The sequence below is a fragment of the Neltuma alba genome, unplaced genomic scaffold (assembly GCF_004799145.2).
Source record: "Neltuma alba isolate B1F8T4 unplaced genomic scaffold, ASM479914v2 tig00005750_pilon, whole genome shotgun sequence".
Taxonomy (NCBI): Eukaryota; Viridiplantae; Streptophyta; class Magnoliopsida; order Fabales; family Fabaceae; genus Neltuma; species Neltuma alba.
Genome location: NW_021634218.1, coordinates 137,413 through 153,362, shown reverse-complemented (window position 1 = coordinate 153,362; position 15,950 = coordinate 137,413). Strand labels below are relative to the sequence as shown.

General features: G+C 31.8%; 1 protein-coding gene across 1 annotated transcript; it reads right to left on the bottom strand.

Annotated features, from left to right (window-relative positions):
- Nucleotides 1–5,318: 5,318 nt before the first annotated feature.
- On the bottom strand, nt 5,319–6,962 carry LOC114748592 (ribosomal L1 domain-containing protein 1-like). Its single transcript, XM_028937018.1, has one exon. It carries the CDS (start codon nt 6,835–6,837, stop codon nt 5,623–5,625), a length of 1,215 nt encoding a protein of 404 aa, XP_028792851.1. The 5' UTR covers nt 6,838–6,962; the 3' UTR covers nt 5,319–5,622.
- Between the last annotated feature and the right edge of the window lie 8,988 nt (nt 6,963–15,950).

Genomic DNA, 15,950 nt, shown 5'->3' with positions numbered 1-15,950 from the left:
CATGCATTCATTTCATATCATTTTCCATTACACAAATATTTAAATGTCTAAAAATCTATAACCATATTTTTTTTTATGATCAAGTCTTCTAATACTTTCAAGTTTTGTCATTTTTTAGAGAAAAAATGGAATATTAATGCATTCATTTTCATATCATTTTCCATTACACCAACGTAAAATGTCTAAAAAATCTATAACCATATTTTTTTTTTAATGGTCAAGTCTTCTAATATTCCAACTCTTCCCATATTGTAGAGGAATGAATATTAATGCATTCATTTCATATTATTTCCATTACACAAATATTTAAATGTCTAAAAATCTATGGCCATATATATATATATATATATATATATATATAATGTTCAAGTCTTCTCATACTTCCAAGTTTTCCCATCTTTTAGAGGAAAAATTGGAATATTCATGCATTCATTTTCATATCATTTTTCATTACACAAACATTAAATGTCTGAAAAAAATCTATAACCATTTTTTATGGTCAACTTTTCTAACACTTGTCAAGTCTTCCCATTTTAGCGAAAAAAAAAATTGAATATTAATGCATTCATTTTCATATCATTTTCATTACCTAAACATTTAAATGTCTAAAAAATCTATAGCCATATATATTTTTTTATGGTCGAGTCTTCTAATACTTCCAAGTCTTCGCATTTTTAGAAGAAAATTGGAATATAATGCATTCATTTTCATATCATTTTCCATTCTTATCTTCTTTTCCAATTCTACAACCAAATTGTAAGGAATAAATTAGAGGACCTTTTTTTTTTTTCATTCAATTAGATGTTTTCTGGGAATGCAACTTTTAGCTTTTAAATTAAGAAAAATGTCCTATAAATTATCATTTAAACTTTTTTGTATTTCAGTTCATATTATAACAACGGGTGTTTCAAAATGTCTAAAGAGCTTTCTAAAAGCACATTTCATAAATTGAGATAAATTTCTCACATATTTATTTCGTATACTATAAAATCATCTTAAAATGATGGTTTGATTTCATCCAAACATCTCATTTTAAGATGTTTAGTTGCAAATAATCTTGAAACGGGACATGTGATGTTTTATTGCCCCATTCAAAGACCAATGTAAAGTCTTCTCCCAAAATATACTCAAGTTCAGACTCTACTAATTAATAAAAATATTGGAAAATCAAACGTACAGAACATTTATATGGCTAAAAAAATCTATAACCATATATGAACAAGTCTTTTAATACTCCCAAACTCTCCCATTTTTTTGATCGAGAAAAATTTGGAATGTTAATATATTCATTTTCATATCATTTTCCAATTTCTAGCCATAACCAAATCGTTTAAACACCTTCAAAAGATACCAGATGGCATAAGCAATAAATTAATTTTTTTCCCATTTAATAGAGTAGGGTTTCTATAATTAAACTTTTAGCTTTTAAAATAAGAAAAATATCTTATAAATTACTATTAGACTTTTATGTTCTGTTCATATTGTCACAACATCAATGACGCGTTTAGAAGAGAAACTGCACACAATCCTATAATCTTGAAAACGATGGTTTGGTGATGGCTTTTCTTCTCTCTCTGTTTTTTTTTTGAAAATAGTTTTGGTGATGTTTTTAATTCGAAACGAGAATGTTTGCAAATAATTCACGCATAAATCAAACTTTTTTTTTGTTTTAGCCTTGAAATGATCAAATCAATGCACTACCTCATATTTTAATATAAAGTTAAATAATTAATTTATAAATATTAAAAAAAATTAGTTTTTAATATTATATAAATAAAATGTTATCTTTCCTAAATATTATTACTAGTCATGTATATATTGAAACTATAATTTGATAGAAATTCCTTAGATGTGTAATGATTATAAGATATTTGAAAGCAAAATAAATAAATACTAACGATAGTATATTATGTTTTATATTTTAATCTAAATTAAATTTTTAACTAATTCTTAAAGTGTTTTGATAAGTATTCAATCTGGTTGCATTGTTATTAACGGTATTTCAATCTTTTAGCTCATTAATGGAACCCAACATACGCTTTCATTATTATCATCTCTTTTAATTTTCTTTAGTAGAGGAGATTCTCAACTAAGATTCTCAGCTGCGTGACCCCTAATTAAAATGATGTGATGCAACCCTTTTAGCAGTTAAAACAGGGGTGATAATAAGTGATAATAAATCAAGTTATTTTACTCATCCTCAGCGTGCAACTGCTTTACAGGGAAGGGGAGTATTGATTATATTGTGATAGTAATTGAAACATTAGATTCTCTAAGTACATCACCAATCATCATAACTCATTGGAGCAACTTTGGAAAATAATTAACGATGCATTTGAATTATTTTATGATGATTTCTCTAACATGCACATCACCAATGTCTCTGATTTAAAGACCCATTGACGAAACTCGTCTGGGAGTTTTTTTTTTTTTTTAAGAAAAAAAAAATCATTCACACCTTTTGAAAGAGGCACTACATCAAGTTACCCAATATTTGGCGATCCAAAATCACAATCAAAATTCTATTTTGTTGTTGTGATTTAGAGCCTGTGTTGGTTCTTGACACAAACAGAAAAGAGGACAAAAATAATATTGGTTGTTGAACCTCTCTTACATGACAAACCAAGATTTAAATTCCTATCCACATTTAAAATTTGACAATGCCTCAAAAAAAACAGAGAAGAGAGGGAAAAAGTTAACACGAGCAAATTAAAGAAATTTTGAGGGGGGAAAACTAACAGGGCCAGTCTTAGAAAGGCAATGTTAAGTTACACCACTGGTAACGCCAGAGATCTAACTTGTAAACCTCAAAGACAAAGCGTCCTCGTTTCATTGCAAAGGACTCAAACTACAATAAATTTCAATATTTAAACTTACCTACTGTACAAATGATTTATAAGATCCGATAACCATTGTCCCCCGCGAGTGAACGGAAACTAGATAAATAGCAGAAGACAAACATATTTTTTGTTCACAACATGTGAATAACATTTCTTGCTAAGTTGCTATAAACCATATATCATATGTTGATCTTTGAGATTATTGTAAACAGATTTTAAATGGGTTGTATAGAATAGCTAAGATATGTATGATATGATACATCAATGTCTCTGTTCTTCCGAACAGCATATGGCAAACTGGAACAGAGCGACTAACATGTCAGAGAGATGACACTTGTACAATAAATCTGATAATCTATTTAAAATCAGAAACCCTTTGCAATCCTGTCATTCCATGAGATTTTGTTCGGTGACAACTAGGAAATAGAGAGTAGTGTCATTCTACAAGATTAACCATTGGCAGAAGCACTAAATCAAGTTACTCAATATTTGGTGATTCTGCACAAACACGATTCAAAATTCTACTTTGTTACGTGATTTTCTCTTATGGGGTTATGTGAATTTCTTTTTTTTGGGTAGCGGGAGAACAAAAGCGGGTCCGGAATGTTGGTTCTCTAAAATCATTTTCTACCTAAAGGATCAAACATCTTGATGCCTTTACACAAACAGAAAAGCAGGAAAAAGTTAATATATGAGCAAATTAAAGAAATTTTAAGGGGTTGGCTTTAAAAAAGGAAATCTTGAGGGAACAGAAACTAATGGATTCTGTCTTAGGAAGGCAATGTTAACTAAGTTGCCCCACTGTTAATGCTAGAGGTCCAGGGGTTGTCCAAGCATTCAAAAACCTTGAAAACCTTAAAAACCTTAAAATGTCCTCTTTTCATTGCAAGAGACCAAATTACAGCAGATTTCCAGATTTGAAGCTGCCTACTCTATGAATTATTTATAAAACCCGATAACCATTGTGAAAGGGAAAAAGGGACAAGAAAACTAGATAAATATTAAATAGCAAAAGACAAACATTTTTTTGGGTCCTTTGGTATCAAGAGAGTATCCATTCTTGTAGTATCAAAACTACATCATAATGGTATCAGCTCACACATCTTAAGGGTCCGCCGAGGCAAAGAAAATCAGATAACTAAAACCAACATCCACTCAACACGCAAACCAAATGGTTTCTTCATGAAATTTTCACGCCAAAAAAGAAAAAAGTTCAATGAAACTCTCATGATTATTGAGAAGAAGCCATCCGACTTCTGCACCAAAGAAAACAGATCGTACAAACTTTATGCCACATTCAATTGTTAAGTGAAAAGTTAGCTTTTCCATTTTCAACCAAAGAAAGAATTCAATAAATGGCCCAAAGATGATATAGTTGAATAAAAACAAAAAGGATAGACCACCCCAAAAAAGTACAAGCCCCAATGTAAAACGCAATAACTCTCCTCCAGGTAACTCCAGTAAAGATTCCAACATAAATAGACAGATTTTTCTAGACATCAAACATAGTATAACATGTGAAAAACATGACTTGCTAAGTTGCTATAAATTATATGTGTGTTGATCTTCGAGATTATTGTAAACATGTTTCAAATAGGTTGTATAGAATAACTAAGATATGTATGATATAATATACCTCTGTTTTTCTGAACAGCATATGGCAAACTGGAACAGAACGACTAAAATGTCCGAGAGATGACAGTTGTACAATAAATTCAATAATCTATTTAAAATCGGAAACCCTTTCCAATCCTGTCATTCTATAAGATTTTGTTCAGTGACAACTGGGAAATACTGGAATAGAGAGTAATGTCATTCTACAAGATTAACCATTGGCTTAGAGACATATGATCTTTCCCAAGGGAGGCGCTTTATAGAGGTAAACTGTTAGAGTGCTTGACTGCCTTAAATGTCACAAACCTACGTAAGGAGAAGCGAGATCCAAGATTCCAACAAAAATAGATTACAAGCATTTTAAATGTAGGAAATAGAGCTGTTCTTGAGTAAAAGCCTCAAGCAACTTCCATAAGTTGGTGCCAATTCGTGCCGTTTCTTTGTCAGATGGAATAACTAAATCTTAAGTACCAGGGCATCACATCCCAATGTATTATCTAGAACACTGAAAATGAAAGATATTAGTGCCCAAATTCCCACCCCCCCCCCCCCAATCATTCCAGTGCCAATATCTTCTTACCAAGGAGAGTAATTATCTAATTGATAAATTGATAAATCAAACTAAAAGTAGAACATACCACCTAAATAACATGTCAAAGAAGCAAGTGAAGCGGTTAGGTCAAAACCAACAAATACAAAATGTAAGTTTCAAGTGCACGTAGGACCAAACTCCCAACTGAAAGAATATTGAATCCTGTTCTCAACATTCTCTTAACAATTGCAGGATTAACTTCAGTATTCACGCAGTTGTTTATAACAATATGAACACCAATCATAATTACGTTAAAATGTGTTCCTTTAGTATATTCTATATCAATCATGCTTTAATTAACCAGAAGCCAGAAACACAACCTTCTATTGAGTAGCATTCGCAAGTTGATCATAAGCAGTGTAAATAAATTTTATGACAGCTAACGAGCAAAAAGGGGTAACCCAAAAACTAGGAACTTTAATGATATACTTAAAACAAAATCTGCTGGAGGACACGAGAAGAAAAACCATACAATATTACACCGATGTCCATCAAGGAGGAGAGTCTAGAACCAAGGACACTTCTCTACTCAGCAGAAGCAGCCTTCTTAACTCTTTTAGCTTTTACTTTCACTTCTCAACTTTCCTTCTTCTTCTTCTTGCCAGAAACTTCATCCTTAGTAGGTAAATCATTTTCCTTCTTTCTCTTAGAAGACAAGCCATCTTTCTTACTTTTGTCCTTGTTCTTGGCTGCCTTCTTCAATTTTTTCTCACTATTCAGCTCAGTAAGAACCTCTTTGTCAGTTTTTGATCCTTTCCTTTTCTTCTTATCTAGAACTGGTTCAATAGTCATTTCATCAATCTCATCACCTTCTTCTTCTACATCCCCATCTTCTTCAACACCTGACTCATCTTGAATGTGTTCGTGACCTATAGTATCATCCATGTACCGAACCTCATGGATCCTCCCCTTCTTCTTACCAACTTTAAGATCCTTCTTAGCCACCTCCTTCTTCTTATCTTGCACATACTTATCCTCTTCCTTAGCTTCCTCTTTTCTCTTAGCTCCCTCAATCTTCAATTTCATATCAGGAATTACCTGATAAAGCGGCAACGCAAGCGAATCCAACAATTTCAAATGAAAAGACCGCACAGAACCCCACCCTTTTGGCATGAGCTCCACGATACCATTGATTGCCGCAGCCACATTAGCAACAATCTCCTCCCTTTCCATTGACACTTTGGCAACTCTCACCACACTACACGTACCTGTCCTGAGGAACAAGAACGCGGACGAGCATGCCCTCTCAATCTGCTCCTTCCAATTTTTATGCTTCAAATCCACCGGCACAGGAATCTTCTTCTTCTTAAAGAAATGCTTGCCCAACAGCCGGGGCAGCAAAGGAATCACCCCTTTATCGGCGAAAAACATGTGGTAAGAACCACAGAGCTTCCGCTTGGCCTCAAACGGACGATAATTAGACTGAAGTTTCGAAAGCTTAAGAACTTTAGAAACTGGAATATTTTCCGATTTGATCTTCGTCTGCACGTCCTCTTTGGTATGATTCGACTTGGGTCTGTCATCGATGATCAAACAGTGCTCGGAGAAATCGGAGAGAAGGGAATGCGGAAGTTGGATCTTGTGGGCATTAACCCGAGACTTCGGAGGAAGCTTGTTGAGGGTGAGGACGAGGTAGACGAATTCATCGTCCGAGTCAAACAGCTTGGGCTTCTCGGTCTCGGACTTAGAATTCTTCCATTTGAGGAGAGCATCAACGGCTTGTTGCACCGTAATGGGGCTCACCTTTTCGACAGTTGCGGAAGGTGCGACTGCTGGGATCGCCACAGCCATGACCGATAGTTGCTCGAAGGTGAAGTTCGAGGGTTCAGAGGGACAGGTGCCAAAAAACGGCGAAGAGTTCAGAACATTAGGGTTTAATGAAAGAATTTGGGATTTTGGGGTTTATGGTCATTTCATCTAATTTGATTTTGGGCTTTGGGTTTATTTATCCAGTTTTCTTTGGGTAAAAAAAACTTGCTATTGGACCGGGCTAGAGGCCCAAATAATCCAACGAAAAAAGCAAAGTAGAAGTCAATTTGTCCGGTGACCTTAGAAATTGACGGGATCCTTTTTCCGGTACTGAAGAAATCACATCATCTATGATTCCATATCTTAGCTTTTTGTTTTTTTTTGCCAGTCTGATTCTATACCAAATCAATGTCCAAAAAAAAAAAACGCTTATATGAAGTCATACTATGCATATATTGCGAAGAACTTTTACTTTTATTTTTCAACCATTCTTCATTGACGTTGGGTAATTTGATTCTTATTTCTTTGATATTTATCCATAGGTTTAAATAAGATGCAGGAAAATATAAATTTTAGAAAGATGAATACAATCTTTGAATTTAAGGGGGGAAAAGGTGTCCTATTAAGATGCATTAGTATATATTTTCCATAAAAATTACATTATTGTTGTAAAAAAAAAGTGAGAGAGATAAATGAGTTCCATGTACATTTTAAATTTTTTGTACCACTATTTAATTATTTATATAGCACATTCCTATTAATTTTCCTCTTAAAATTAATCAACTGCGACAAAAAAAATAGGTAAAAGAAGCATAAGAACAAACTGAATTGTAAGAGGAAAAAAATACTACGCTTAATAATGATGATGAATTAAACTAAAAAGAAATCCTGATAATCCCCAAAACAAAAATCACTAAACAAGATACTAATATGGTCTAAGTATTTAAAAGCCAGACCCCTTTTACAAAGATTTTTTATTTTGACCTGATACAAAGATTTCAAATAGGCCGCCTGCCAAGGTTGTCTTGTTGTTTATATACTAATTTGTGGCGCGAAGAATTATTATTAATTAATAACGTAAACAAATGCTAAGACGTACGTAGATTGTTTCCCCTGTTATGTATTTATGGTTGTGCTAAATAATTCTGCATTCTTTGACCCTTTCATTTATTGGCTTCCCATAAAGCAATTGGTTTAAGCCACCTTCCTTCTTATACTAAGGTTTTCTTGTAATTGGTTCACTCTCTTACTGTGTCACCCTTGAGCTATTGGCATCTATTTATCACATTTCAATAGAGTTTAGTTGTTTCTTTGTGCATGAAGATGGCTTATTATCATTTGTTAAATACCGATAAGTTTCCATCATCTTTGTTCTTATACTCTTTTCTACAATATCGGCATATAAATTAGAGTTTCGAAACAAATTGTTAGACCCTAACTCCCTAATGTTGAGTACAAAGTGATACCATGATTAATGCTTTGCTTGTATTTAAATATGACGTTCTTTTAATAGTTATATATGAATATTTCTAAACATTTTAATCATGATTGATCTGATTACAGCTATACTATGATTGAATCACTAATTTTTAAACTACCTGGTGCTTTCAACGGTTTAATGATTGGTCGGGTTTGTGATCTGCAGTACACTTCCCCGTGAGAATTATGGTATATTTCCGAATAGTTTATGAAAGACTGCTAAACAATGCTTCCATGTAAAAGTCACTGTCATGGAATTATGGAAATTTGGTCTTTTCCAGCAACTAGGAACCAAGTATGTGTGTGACATTACAGTTTTCAAAATTGAAGAGATCAAAGTCTCACCAATATCCTTGTTGGGAACCAAAGTGTCACTTTCTCTATAGATGATGGTAATTAATGCGTTATTTATGAAACACTACTGCCATTGAAACAACAGAAGACTTGGACTTGGTCATAAGGTCTTGTATAATGTAATCTAGACATAAATAGTCAAAGAATGACTTCACTTGTAGATAGTACTATAAACTACGGTGGAGAAATAACAAGAGCCTTCACTTACCGATCAAAAACTTTTGGAAAAACTTGATTTAAGACCACGGAAACTAGTTTCAGATCACTAACTTCTCTTGTTTTGTTGATGTTGCTATTTGCAGTGACATTCAACAAAATCATTTGCTGCCATGAAAGGGATTGAAGCTTGCTGTTAACCTTCAAACAACTCATTGTTGATCCTTCAAACCGCCTCTCTTCTTGGGCTACTGGAGATTGTTGTGCATGGGAGGAGTTTAGTGTGATTACAACGACAGAGTCACATCCCTTCTTCTGCAAAGTCCAAATCAAAAGAGCCCAAAATCCTTGAGAGGTGAAATCAACTCGAATTTCTGGATTCCTCGTATTTGGACTACAATGACTTTGAACGCATAAGCACGCCAACCATCAATACTGCTTCCCTCGTTGCAAATTTTTCTAAGCTTTCTACCTTGTCTTTTTCTTACAATCTTCATCTTCAAATTGATGATCTGCATTGGCTTCGACAATTCTCAAGCTCAGTGGTGTTCGTCTTCTTATGGAGACTGTCATTTGACAGTCATTCAATTATTGGCCTCTCCATCTCTTGAGGAAGTAGTTCTAGTTGACTGTCATTTGACTAGCTTCAGTTTTCCTTCTGTTAAGAATGATGTGAACTTCAGCTCACTTTCTGGTATTTATCCTAGTCTAATATGGACTACTTAGTTGGTTGTTCAATCTTAGTAAAGACTTGTCCTATATTTACTTCGACCAATGCAATTTAAAAGGTCCGATTCCAGATTTTTCAGGCTATCAAAACCTACATACCATAAATCTATCTGACAACAAACTCGAAGGATCAATGCATGATTGGTTAGGCCAACACAAATACTTAAAAAATATAATTCTATCTAATAACTCACTCAGTAACAGCATTCCTTCAAGTCTTGGAAACACATCAGCTTTATCAGCTGTAGATCTTAGCTTCAATCACTTGAGTGATACACTTCCAAAAAGCCTTGTGAAGCCCTCTTTGGTTTTGGATTTGTCTCACAACTCAGTGGAGATATCTCAGACTTGTTGCTAACCAATGCATTCATATTTATGTCATCTAATAAATTAGAAGGCAACCTTCCTCATATATCAGCAAATGTCTCTGGTTTGGATTTGGCTCACAACTTTTTCTCTGGATCTTTATCGTCTCTGTTGTGTCACACTGAGGATGAGAAATATATATAGTGGTATTTGGATATATCAAATAATTTTTTCACTGGAGAACTTCCGGATTGTTGGGGCAATTTGCCATACTTGTCTTACATATACTTAGAATATAATAAGCTATGTGGTGAAGTTCCTCCAACAATAGGTTTATTGAATGAGATTAAGATACTAGGTTTACATCATAATGGCTTTTATGTAGATATGCCATTGACTTTCCAGAACTTCAAATCTTTGCTACTCATCTATCTGGAAGGAAACAATTTTTCTGAAGTATACCAAAATGGATGCCAAAAAATGTATCAGTAGTGAAATTGAGATCTAATCAATCTAGAGGCAACATTCCTTCACAGCTATGTAGCCTCTCTAAGGTGATTGTTTTGGATCTCGCACATAACAAGCTTTCAGGATCAATACCTTATTACCTTCACAATTTAACCGGCATGGTTTTAGGATCTTTGAATGATCCGTTCATCACTCAAACAATACCTGCTGGTCTACCATTATCAGATGGCTTCACAATCCCATTTAAACTCAGAAGTAATTTGCATACGGAGGGTCAAGAATTAGAATACGAGACAAGCCAATTCTTGATGCGCAGTATCGTCCCGGCAATATTAATAGTGTTCAAGGACTGACACATTCTTCAAATATTTTAAATGGACCTTCGGATCGAGAAATTAAAGAAGATACATGATTCCCACCAAATTCCTTGCTTCTCAGAAATTCAAGTTTTAGTATTTGGATTCAGACTTCATAGTCTTCTTCCCCCATCGATTTAGACTTCAAAGTCTACATTTCAGAATTTACATTCTTTTTCTTTTTTTATGAAAACGATCAACTATATTGAAGTACTAAAAAGTGTGTACATATATACATATATATTAAAACGAACTTTGGGGAATATAGCTCAAGCAGGGGAAGACACAGAACAAACAGAGACCATGTGAACAAGTAAAAAACAAACAGTGAGATATGAGTATTTATTTCAAAGATAAATATTTGTAACATTGATGACTACTTCACGTTTCATACAAGCAAAGAAGAATTGTTAAAAAGAAATAAAGAAAGAAAGAAAAGGTCGTAAAACTTGATGATTATGTATAATGACTCTGTTGGACATTTATTTCACGGAGGGGAAAAAGTTGAGAAGGACTTGACATGGATGTTGATTTTTTGTAAGGCATAAGAGAGTTTTATTTTCTTTTCAATTCATGTTTTTTAAATAAGGATTGATTTGAAAATTTTTCATTCACAACATAGCTAATGATTCAAGGCAAAAATACAGATTGATTTTTTAACTTCATACAAGATTCCATTTTTGTTTCTTAATTTTATAAAATATTTTTGCCAGTTCTTGACCCTAACACAGTTAATCTTAGATAATGATCATCTTTGTGCCAATCATTGTAATTTTAAGAAATCAAATTTAATACATCAGCATCTGTGAATGTTTTGTCAACCATTAAAATTTTAATGTGGGTATTTCTTGTTGACAAAACTAGCGGTGTTAGAGTTAAAAGATTAAAAAATATTTTATAAAATTAAGTCATCAAAATGAAATCTTCTTTAAAGTTAAAAAAGAACAAAAACTTTTGCCATCCTTTAAATTTCTCATCTTAATTTTAGTTAGATGGTTAGAAATGATTTATATATGCAAGTTAAAAGAAGTGTAGTTGGAAAGTAGTGAAGTTGATTTGGAAAAGAATTGGGAGACCGTAAAAGCATTCTCCAACTTTAGTTGATGCAATTTCGCAGAAGCAGATAAGAAGGGACGCTTCTCTGTGAGTTCCATTAATGACGGAGCAGAATTAAGTATGAATCTGCGATTTCAGAGGAACTGAAGACGAAGACTTTATACTCTTTGCATAAAGTGATAGGCTGTTATCTGGGGCAAAGACGTGGGAAAGAAAGCCGGAAGACTTGAGAAGGTTGAAAGAATTTTGTTTAATGGGGATGAAGAAAACAACAAGGGTTAATATACTATTTTAACCCTGATCTTATTTCTTAGTTACAATTTTAACTTTAATCTTTTTAATAGTACAGTTTTGACTCTGATTTTTTTGGGGTGCAGTTTTGATCCTGATGGGTAAAATTGCACTGAAATCAAAGGCAAAACTACACCCGAAAAAATCAAGATTAAAATTGTATTTGAAAAATAAGACTAAGGGCAAAATTACTTTACTAAAAGATTAGAGATAAAATTACACATAAAAATAAGATCATGGTTAAAATTGCACTTGAACCCAAAAACAATGAAAGGAGTAAGCTGTACAAATATTTTTTATTTATCTAAAATATCCTCTTTACTTATTTGTAATTGGAGCTACTTCTATATAAAGCCCTAATTTAATATATGCAATAAATATGTATGGTTTGAGGATAAATTATAAATTTAAAAAATAAAATAAATTAGAGTCTTATATTTACAATCAAAACGAACATCTCAATAAGCTTTTGTATTAAAAACCGAATGGAGTAATATTATAAAGTTTAAGGTAGCAAAAAAAAAATCTTTCAAGCTAAATTTATGTTAATTTTTGCTGTAAGTTTTATTAATTTCAGGTGCTTAGCTTTGTTTCCAAACATTGGTCATGCTATAATTTCAATAAGATATTAATTATTTACTTGACAACTTTATCCTTCAATAAGGAGAGATGGAAAAAGAAAAAGACGTTACAGTGTAAAATATTACATGGGTGAAATTAAACGGAGAAAATATCACATGCATCTATTTAACACTGCGGCATGCATGGATTGTGAGAGATATTTATTATTGCGTGGTGATGCTCAGGAATGAGGATACCTTGCCGCAGCAATCGATGGTGGTGATTGATTTGAAATTGAGGATTTTTTTCCAATTACTTTGATGACGAATGATTCTTATTTCTTCTAATTTTTAACGTAAAAGCTACTTAACTAATTTTATATAGCTTAAAAAAATAAGATAAATTAGTTAATTTTTAGAAATGTGATGCAATCTCCCCGAAATAATCCTCTATAAAATTAGATTCTATATTAACTTATAAGTTAGATAAATTAGTTTGAAAAAATGATATAAGAGACAAAATAAACTGAAATTTTATATTTTGAACTAAATTTAACCATTAACTAGCTCTTATATTAGTAATAAGAAAGAGTATTAATTAAAATCCATAAATTGAAGTACTCTTTCATCTTTGAAATATTCATTTAAATACTCAACTGCCGAGAACACTACTTCCTCCATTGTTTATTATAAGAGACAATTAACCAAAACCTGTTGAACAGAAAATTAGTTAAAATTGGTTAAAAAATAATAAATAAACAAAAAATGTGATTTAATTTTTTTTTAAAAAAAATATCTTCAAACTGTCTCTTATAAAAAGAAACATGCCCTTTCTCAGGGAATTGTTTTTTATAAATAGAAATGGAAAGTTGAATAATTATATAAATTGTTTGTGTCATTTAGATTTTGCTGTTAATTATATAAATTCGAGCGCGGATGATGGGTGGGGTAGAAGCAATGAATGGAAGAGAATAATTGTCTCCAAATCATTTTATATTTACTACATCGGTTACTTAATATATAAAAAAAATTAGCTGACTAATTTGAGTAAATTAAAAAATTTTGTTGAGTTAATTATTTGTAATAAATATAAGTTAAATTCCTTAGAATACCATTAGTTAGAACTACTATTTGATGGAATCTTTAATATGTGTAACTATCACAGTGACTGTTTTGAAACAAATAGATAAATATAAGAGACAAAATAAATTGAGATCTTATATTTAGGATCAAAATAAAACTCAAAACAGCTCTTATATTAAGGATTAAAGTTACTATAATTCAGTCTTAACGCAGATAAAGACAAATAATTCAAAAGCAATGAGAACTGATAAGGAGTAATTCAAAAGTAATTCATAGCTATTCAAAGGGACCGTGGACGGGCCATTATACAGTTATTACCCATTTCACAGCAATTTCCTGAGAAAAAGTAGTTCAAAAGCAGTGGGAACTGCTGAAGATTCTTAAAAAATCATCAAGCTGTATAAAATAATAAAGATCTATCAGTAGGGCCTCAAAAAGCTTAAACACAACCAAAAAGCAAGTTAAACAGATGAAAATGACACGCGTAAACCCCAACAAACAAACAGAGAGAGAAACAAAAGCTTCATTATTTATTACAAAAACTCTGCAATGTGTTTAGGAAAATGTGGAAGCGAGCAATCAGAGCTTCGTTATATATGAAGACTAATTAAGTTTATATAATATAATTTCATTTGGAAAAGCACAAAAACAAAAAATGTAGATATTAATTATTTATTTAAGAAGAACAAGATTTCTGTTTTGGAATGGTTTGGATTACAAAGGAACAAATATCCTTAATAAAATCAAACGGTTCAATTTAATTAAATAATTAAAATTCATTCAAAATAAACATTTTAACGTCTAAAAGTAAGAGGATAATAATTAAGTAAACAAAATTAAATTTCATGTTTAATAAACTATTTTGTATTAATAACATTACAGAACTTGTTAATCACGTTACTAAAGTTATAAAAATGCTACTTTTTGAATTTTTTTGGACAACTTATTATTCACTGTTATACCAAATTTATTAATAGTATTATAAATTTCATGATACGTATATGATTCCCCCAATATTCCTTCTCAGATAAATACAAATTTTAGTATTTGCATTCAGACTTCATAGTCTTTTCCCCCTCAACGATTTCGAATTCGAAGTATATATTTCGGAATTTACATTTCTTTTTTTGAAGTATCACATATATATATATATATATATATATATATAAACAGACACACACATTAGAACACATGCTGGGAAATACTTTCAGGTTCACTCGGCAAGAAAGATGGTAAGGGAAAAAAAAGCATATTTAGTCATCTAACTTGAAATAAATTTTTAGTTTGGTCTCCTAATTTTATAAAATCTTTAGTCTCACATAATAATTTTGCGTGCCAAGAATTATTATTTTTTTAAAAATTAAGCTTAATATTTTTAGCGTTTAAAAATATTTTATTAATTGCACAGAGAATAGAGTATCACTTGTAGCGTTTCGTGTTCGATGGGCATTAACTATTTACCTATTTCATAGCAATTTCCTGAGGAAAAAAGTAATAATTCAAAAGCAATGGGAACTCATCAAGGTTGTTGAGACAAAGTTATAATGAATGCAATTATTTTACTGTCTCTCCATGCTTATGGGTTGATGTCATATATGTTGTCCACGTCTTTGTGATACTTTTATTGCAACAGTAGCAGTCATCAATTATTAATCCCACTAACAAGGATTTGACGCGAAGACTGGGAAGAAAAAAAGGGTCAGAAGACTTGGAAAAAAGATTGGGAGACTCCTGTGAATTAGTCAAGAAAATAGAATTAAGAAAGTAACCTTTACAAATATATTTTTTATTTTGAGAAATTGGAAAGGTTAAAATCACCATCTTACCCTTATGGCTAGATTTTGTGCACAACAATGAGGAGATGATTATTGTTTCGGGTTACAATGATAAGCACTATGGTGTTGATTATTTTGTTAAGATCTAGACTGTGCAAAATTATTTTTTTATTAATGCAAATTTAAAATTTTAACCTATAATTTTGTATACGAAAAAAATAATTTTATTTGAGAGATAGCTGTAAATTTATTTTTTTATTTTAAATTCTCTATCTGTTAAACAATAATTCATTAAAAGCATACAAATAAAATCATATTAAAGTAGAATTAGAGAGTAGGTTTCTTAAAACAAATGAGTTAAACACAAAATGAAAACTTTAATTTGTATGCGTGATTATGAGTGACTTTTATGGCTTAATTTGTGTGGCCACATACTTGTTTCAGACAAACTTTGTCCTGAGTGTGTTGATGAAAACTTGGAAGCAAGCAACTGGGACTTCATTATTTCTGAAGATTAATTGAGTTTATATAACAAAATTTGG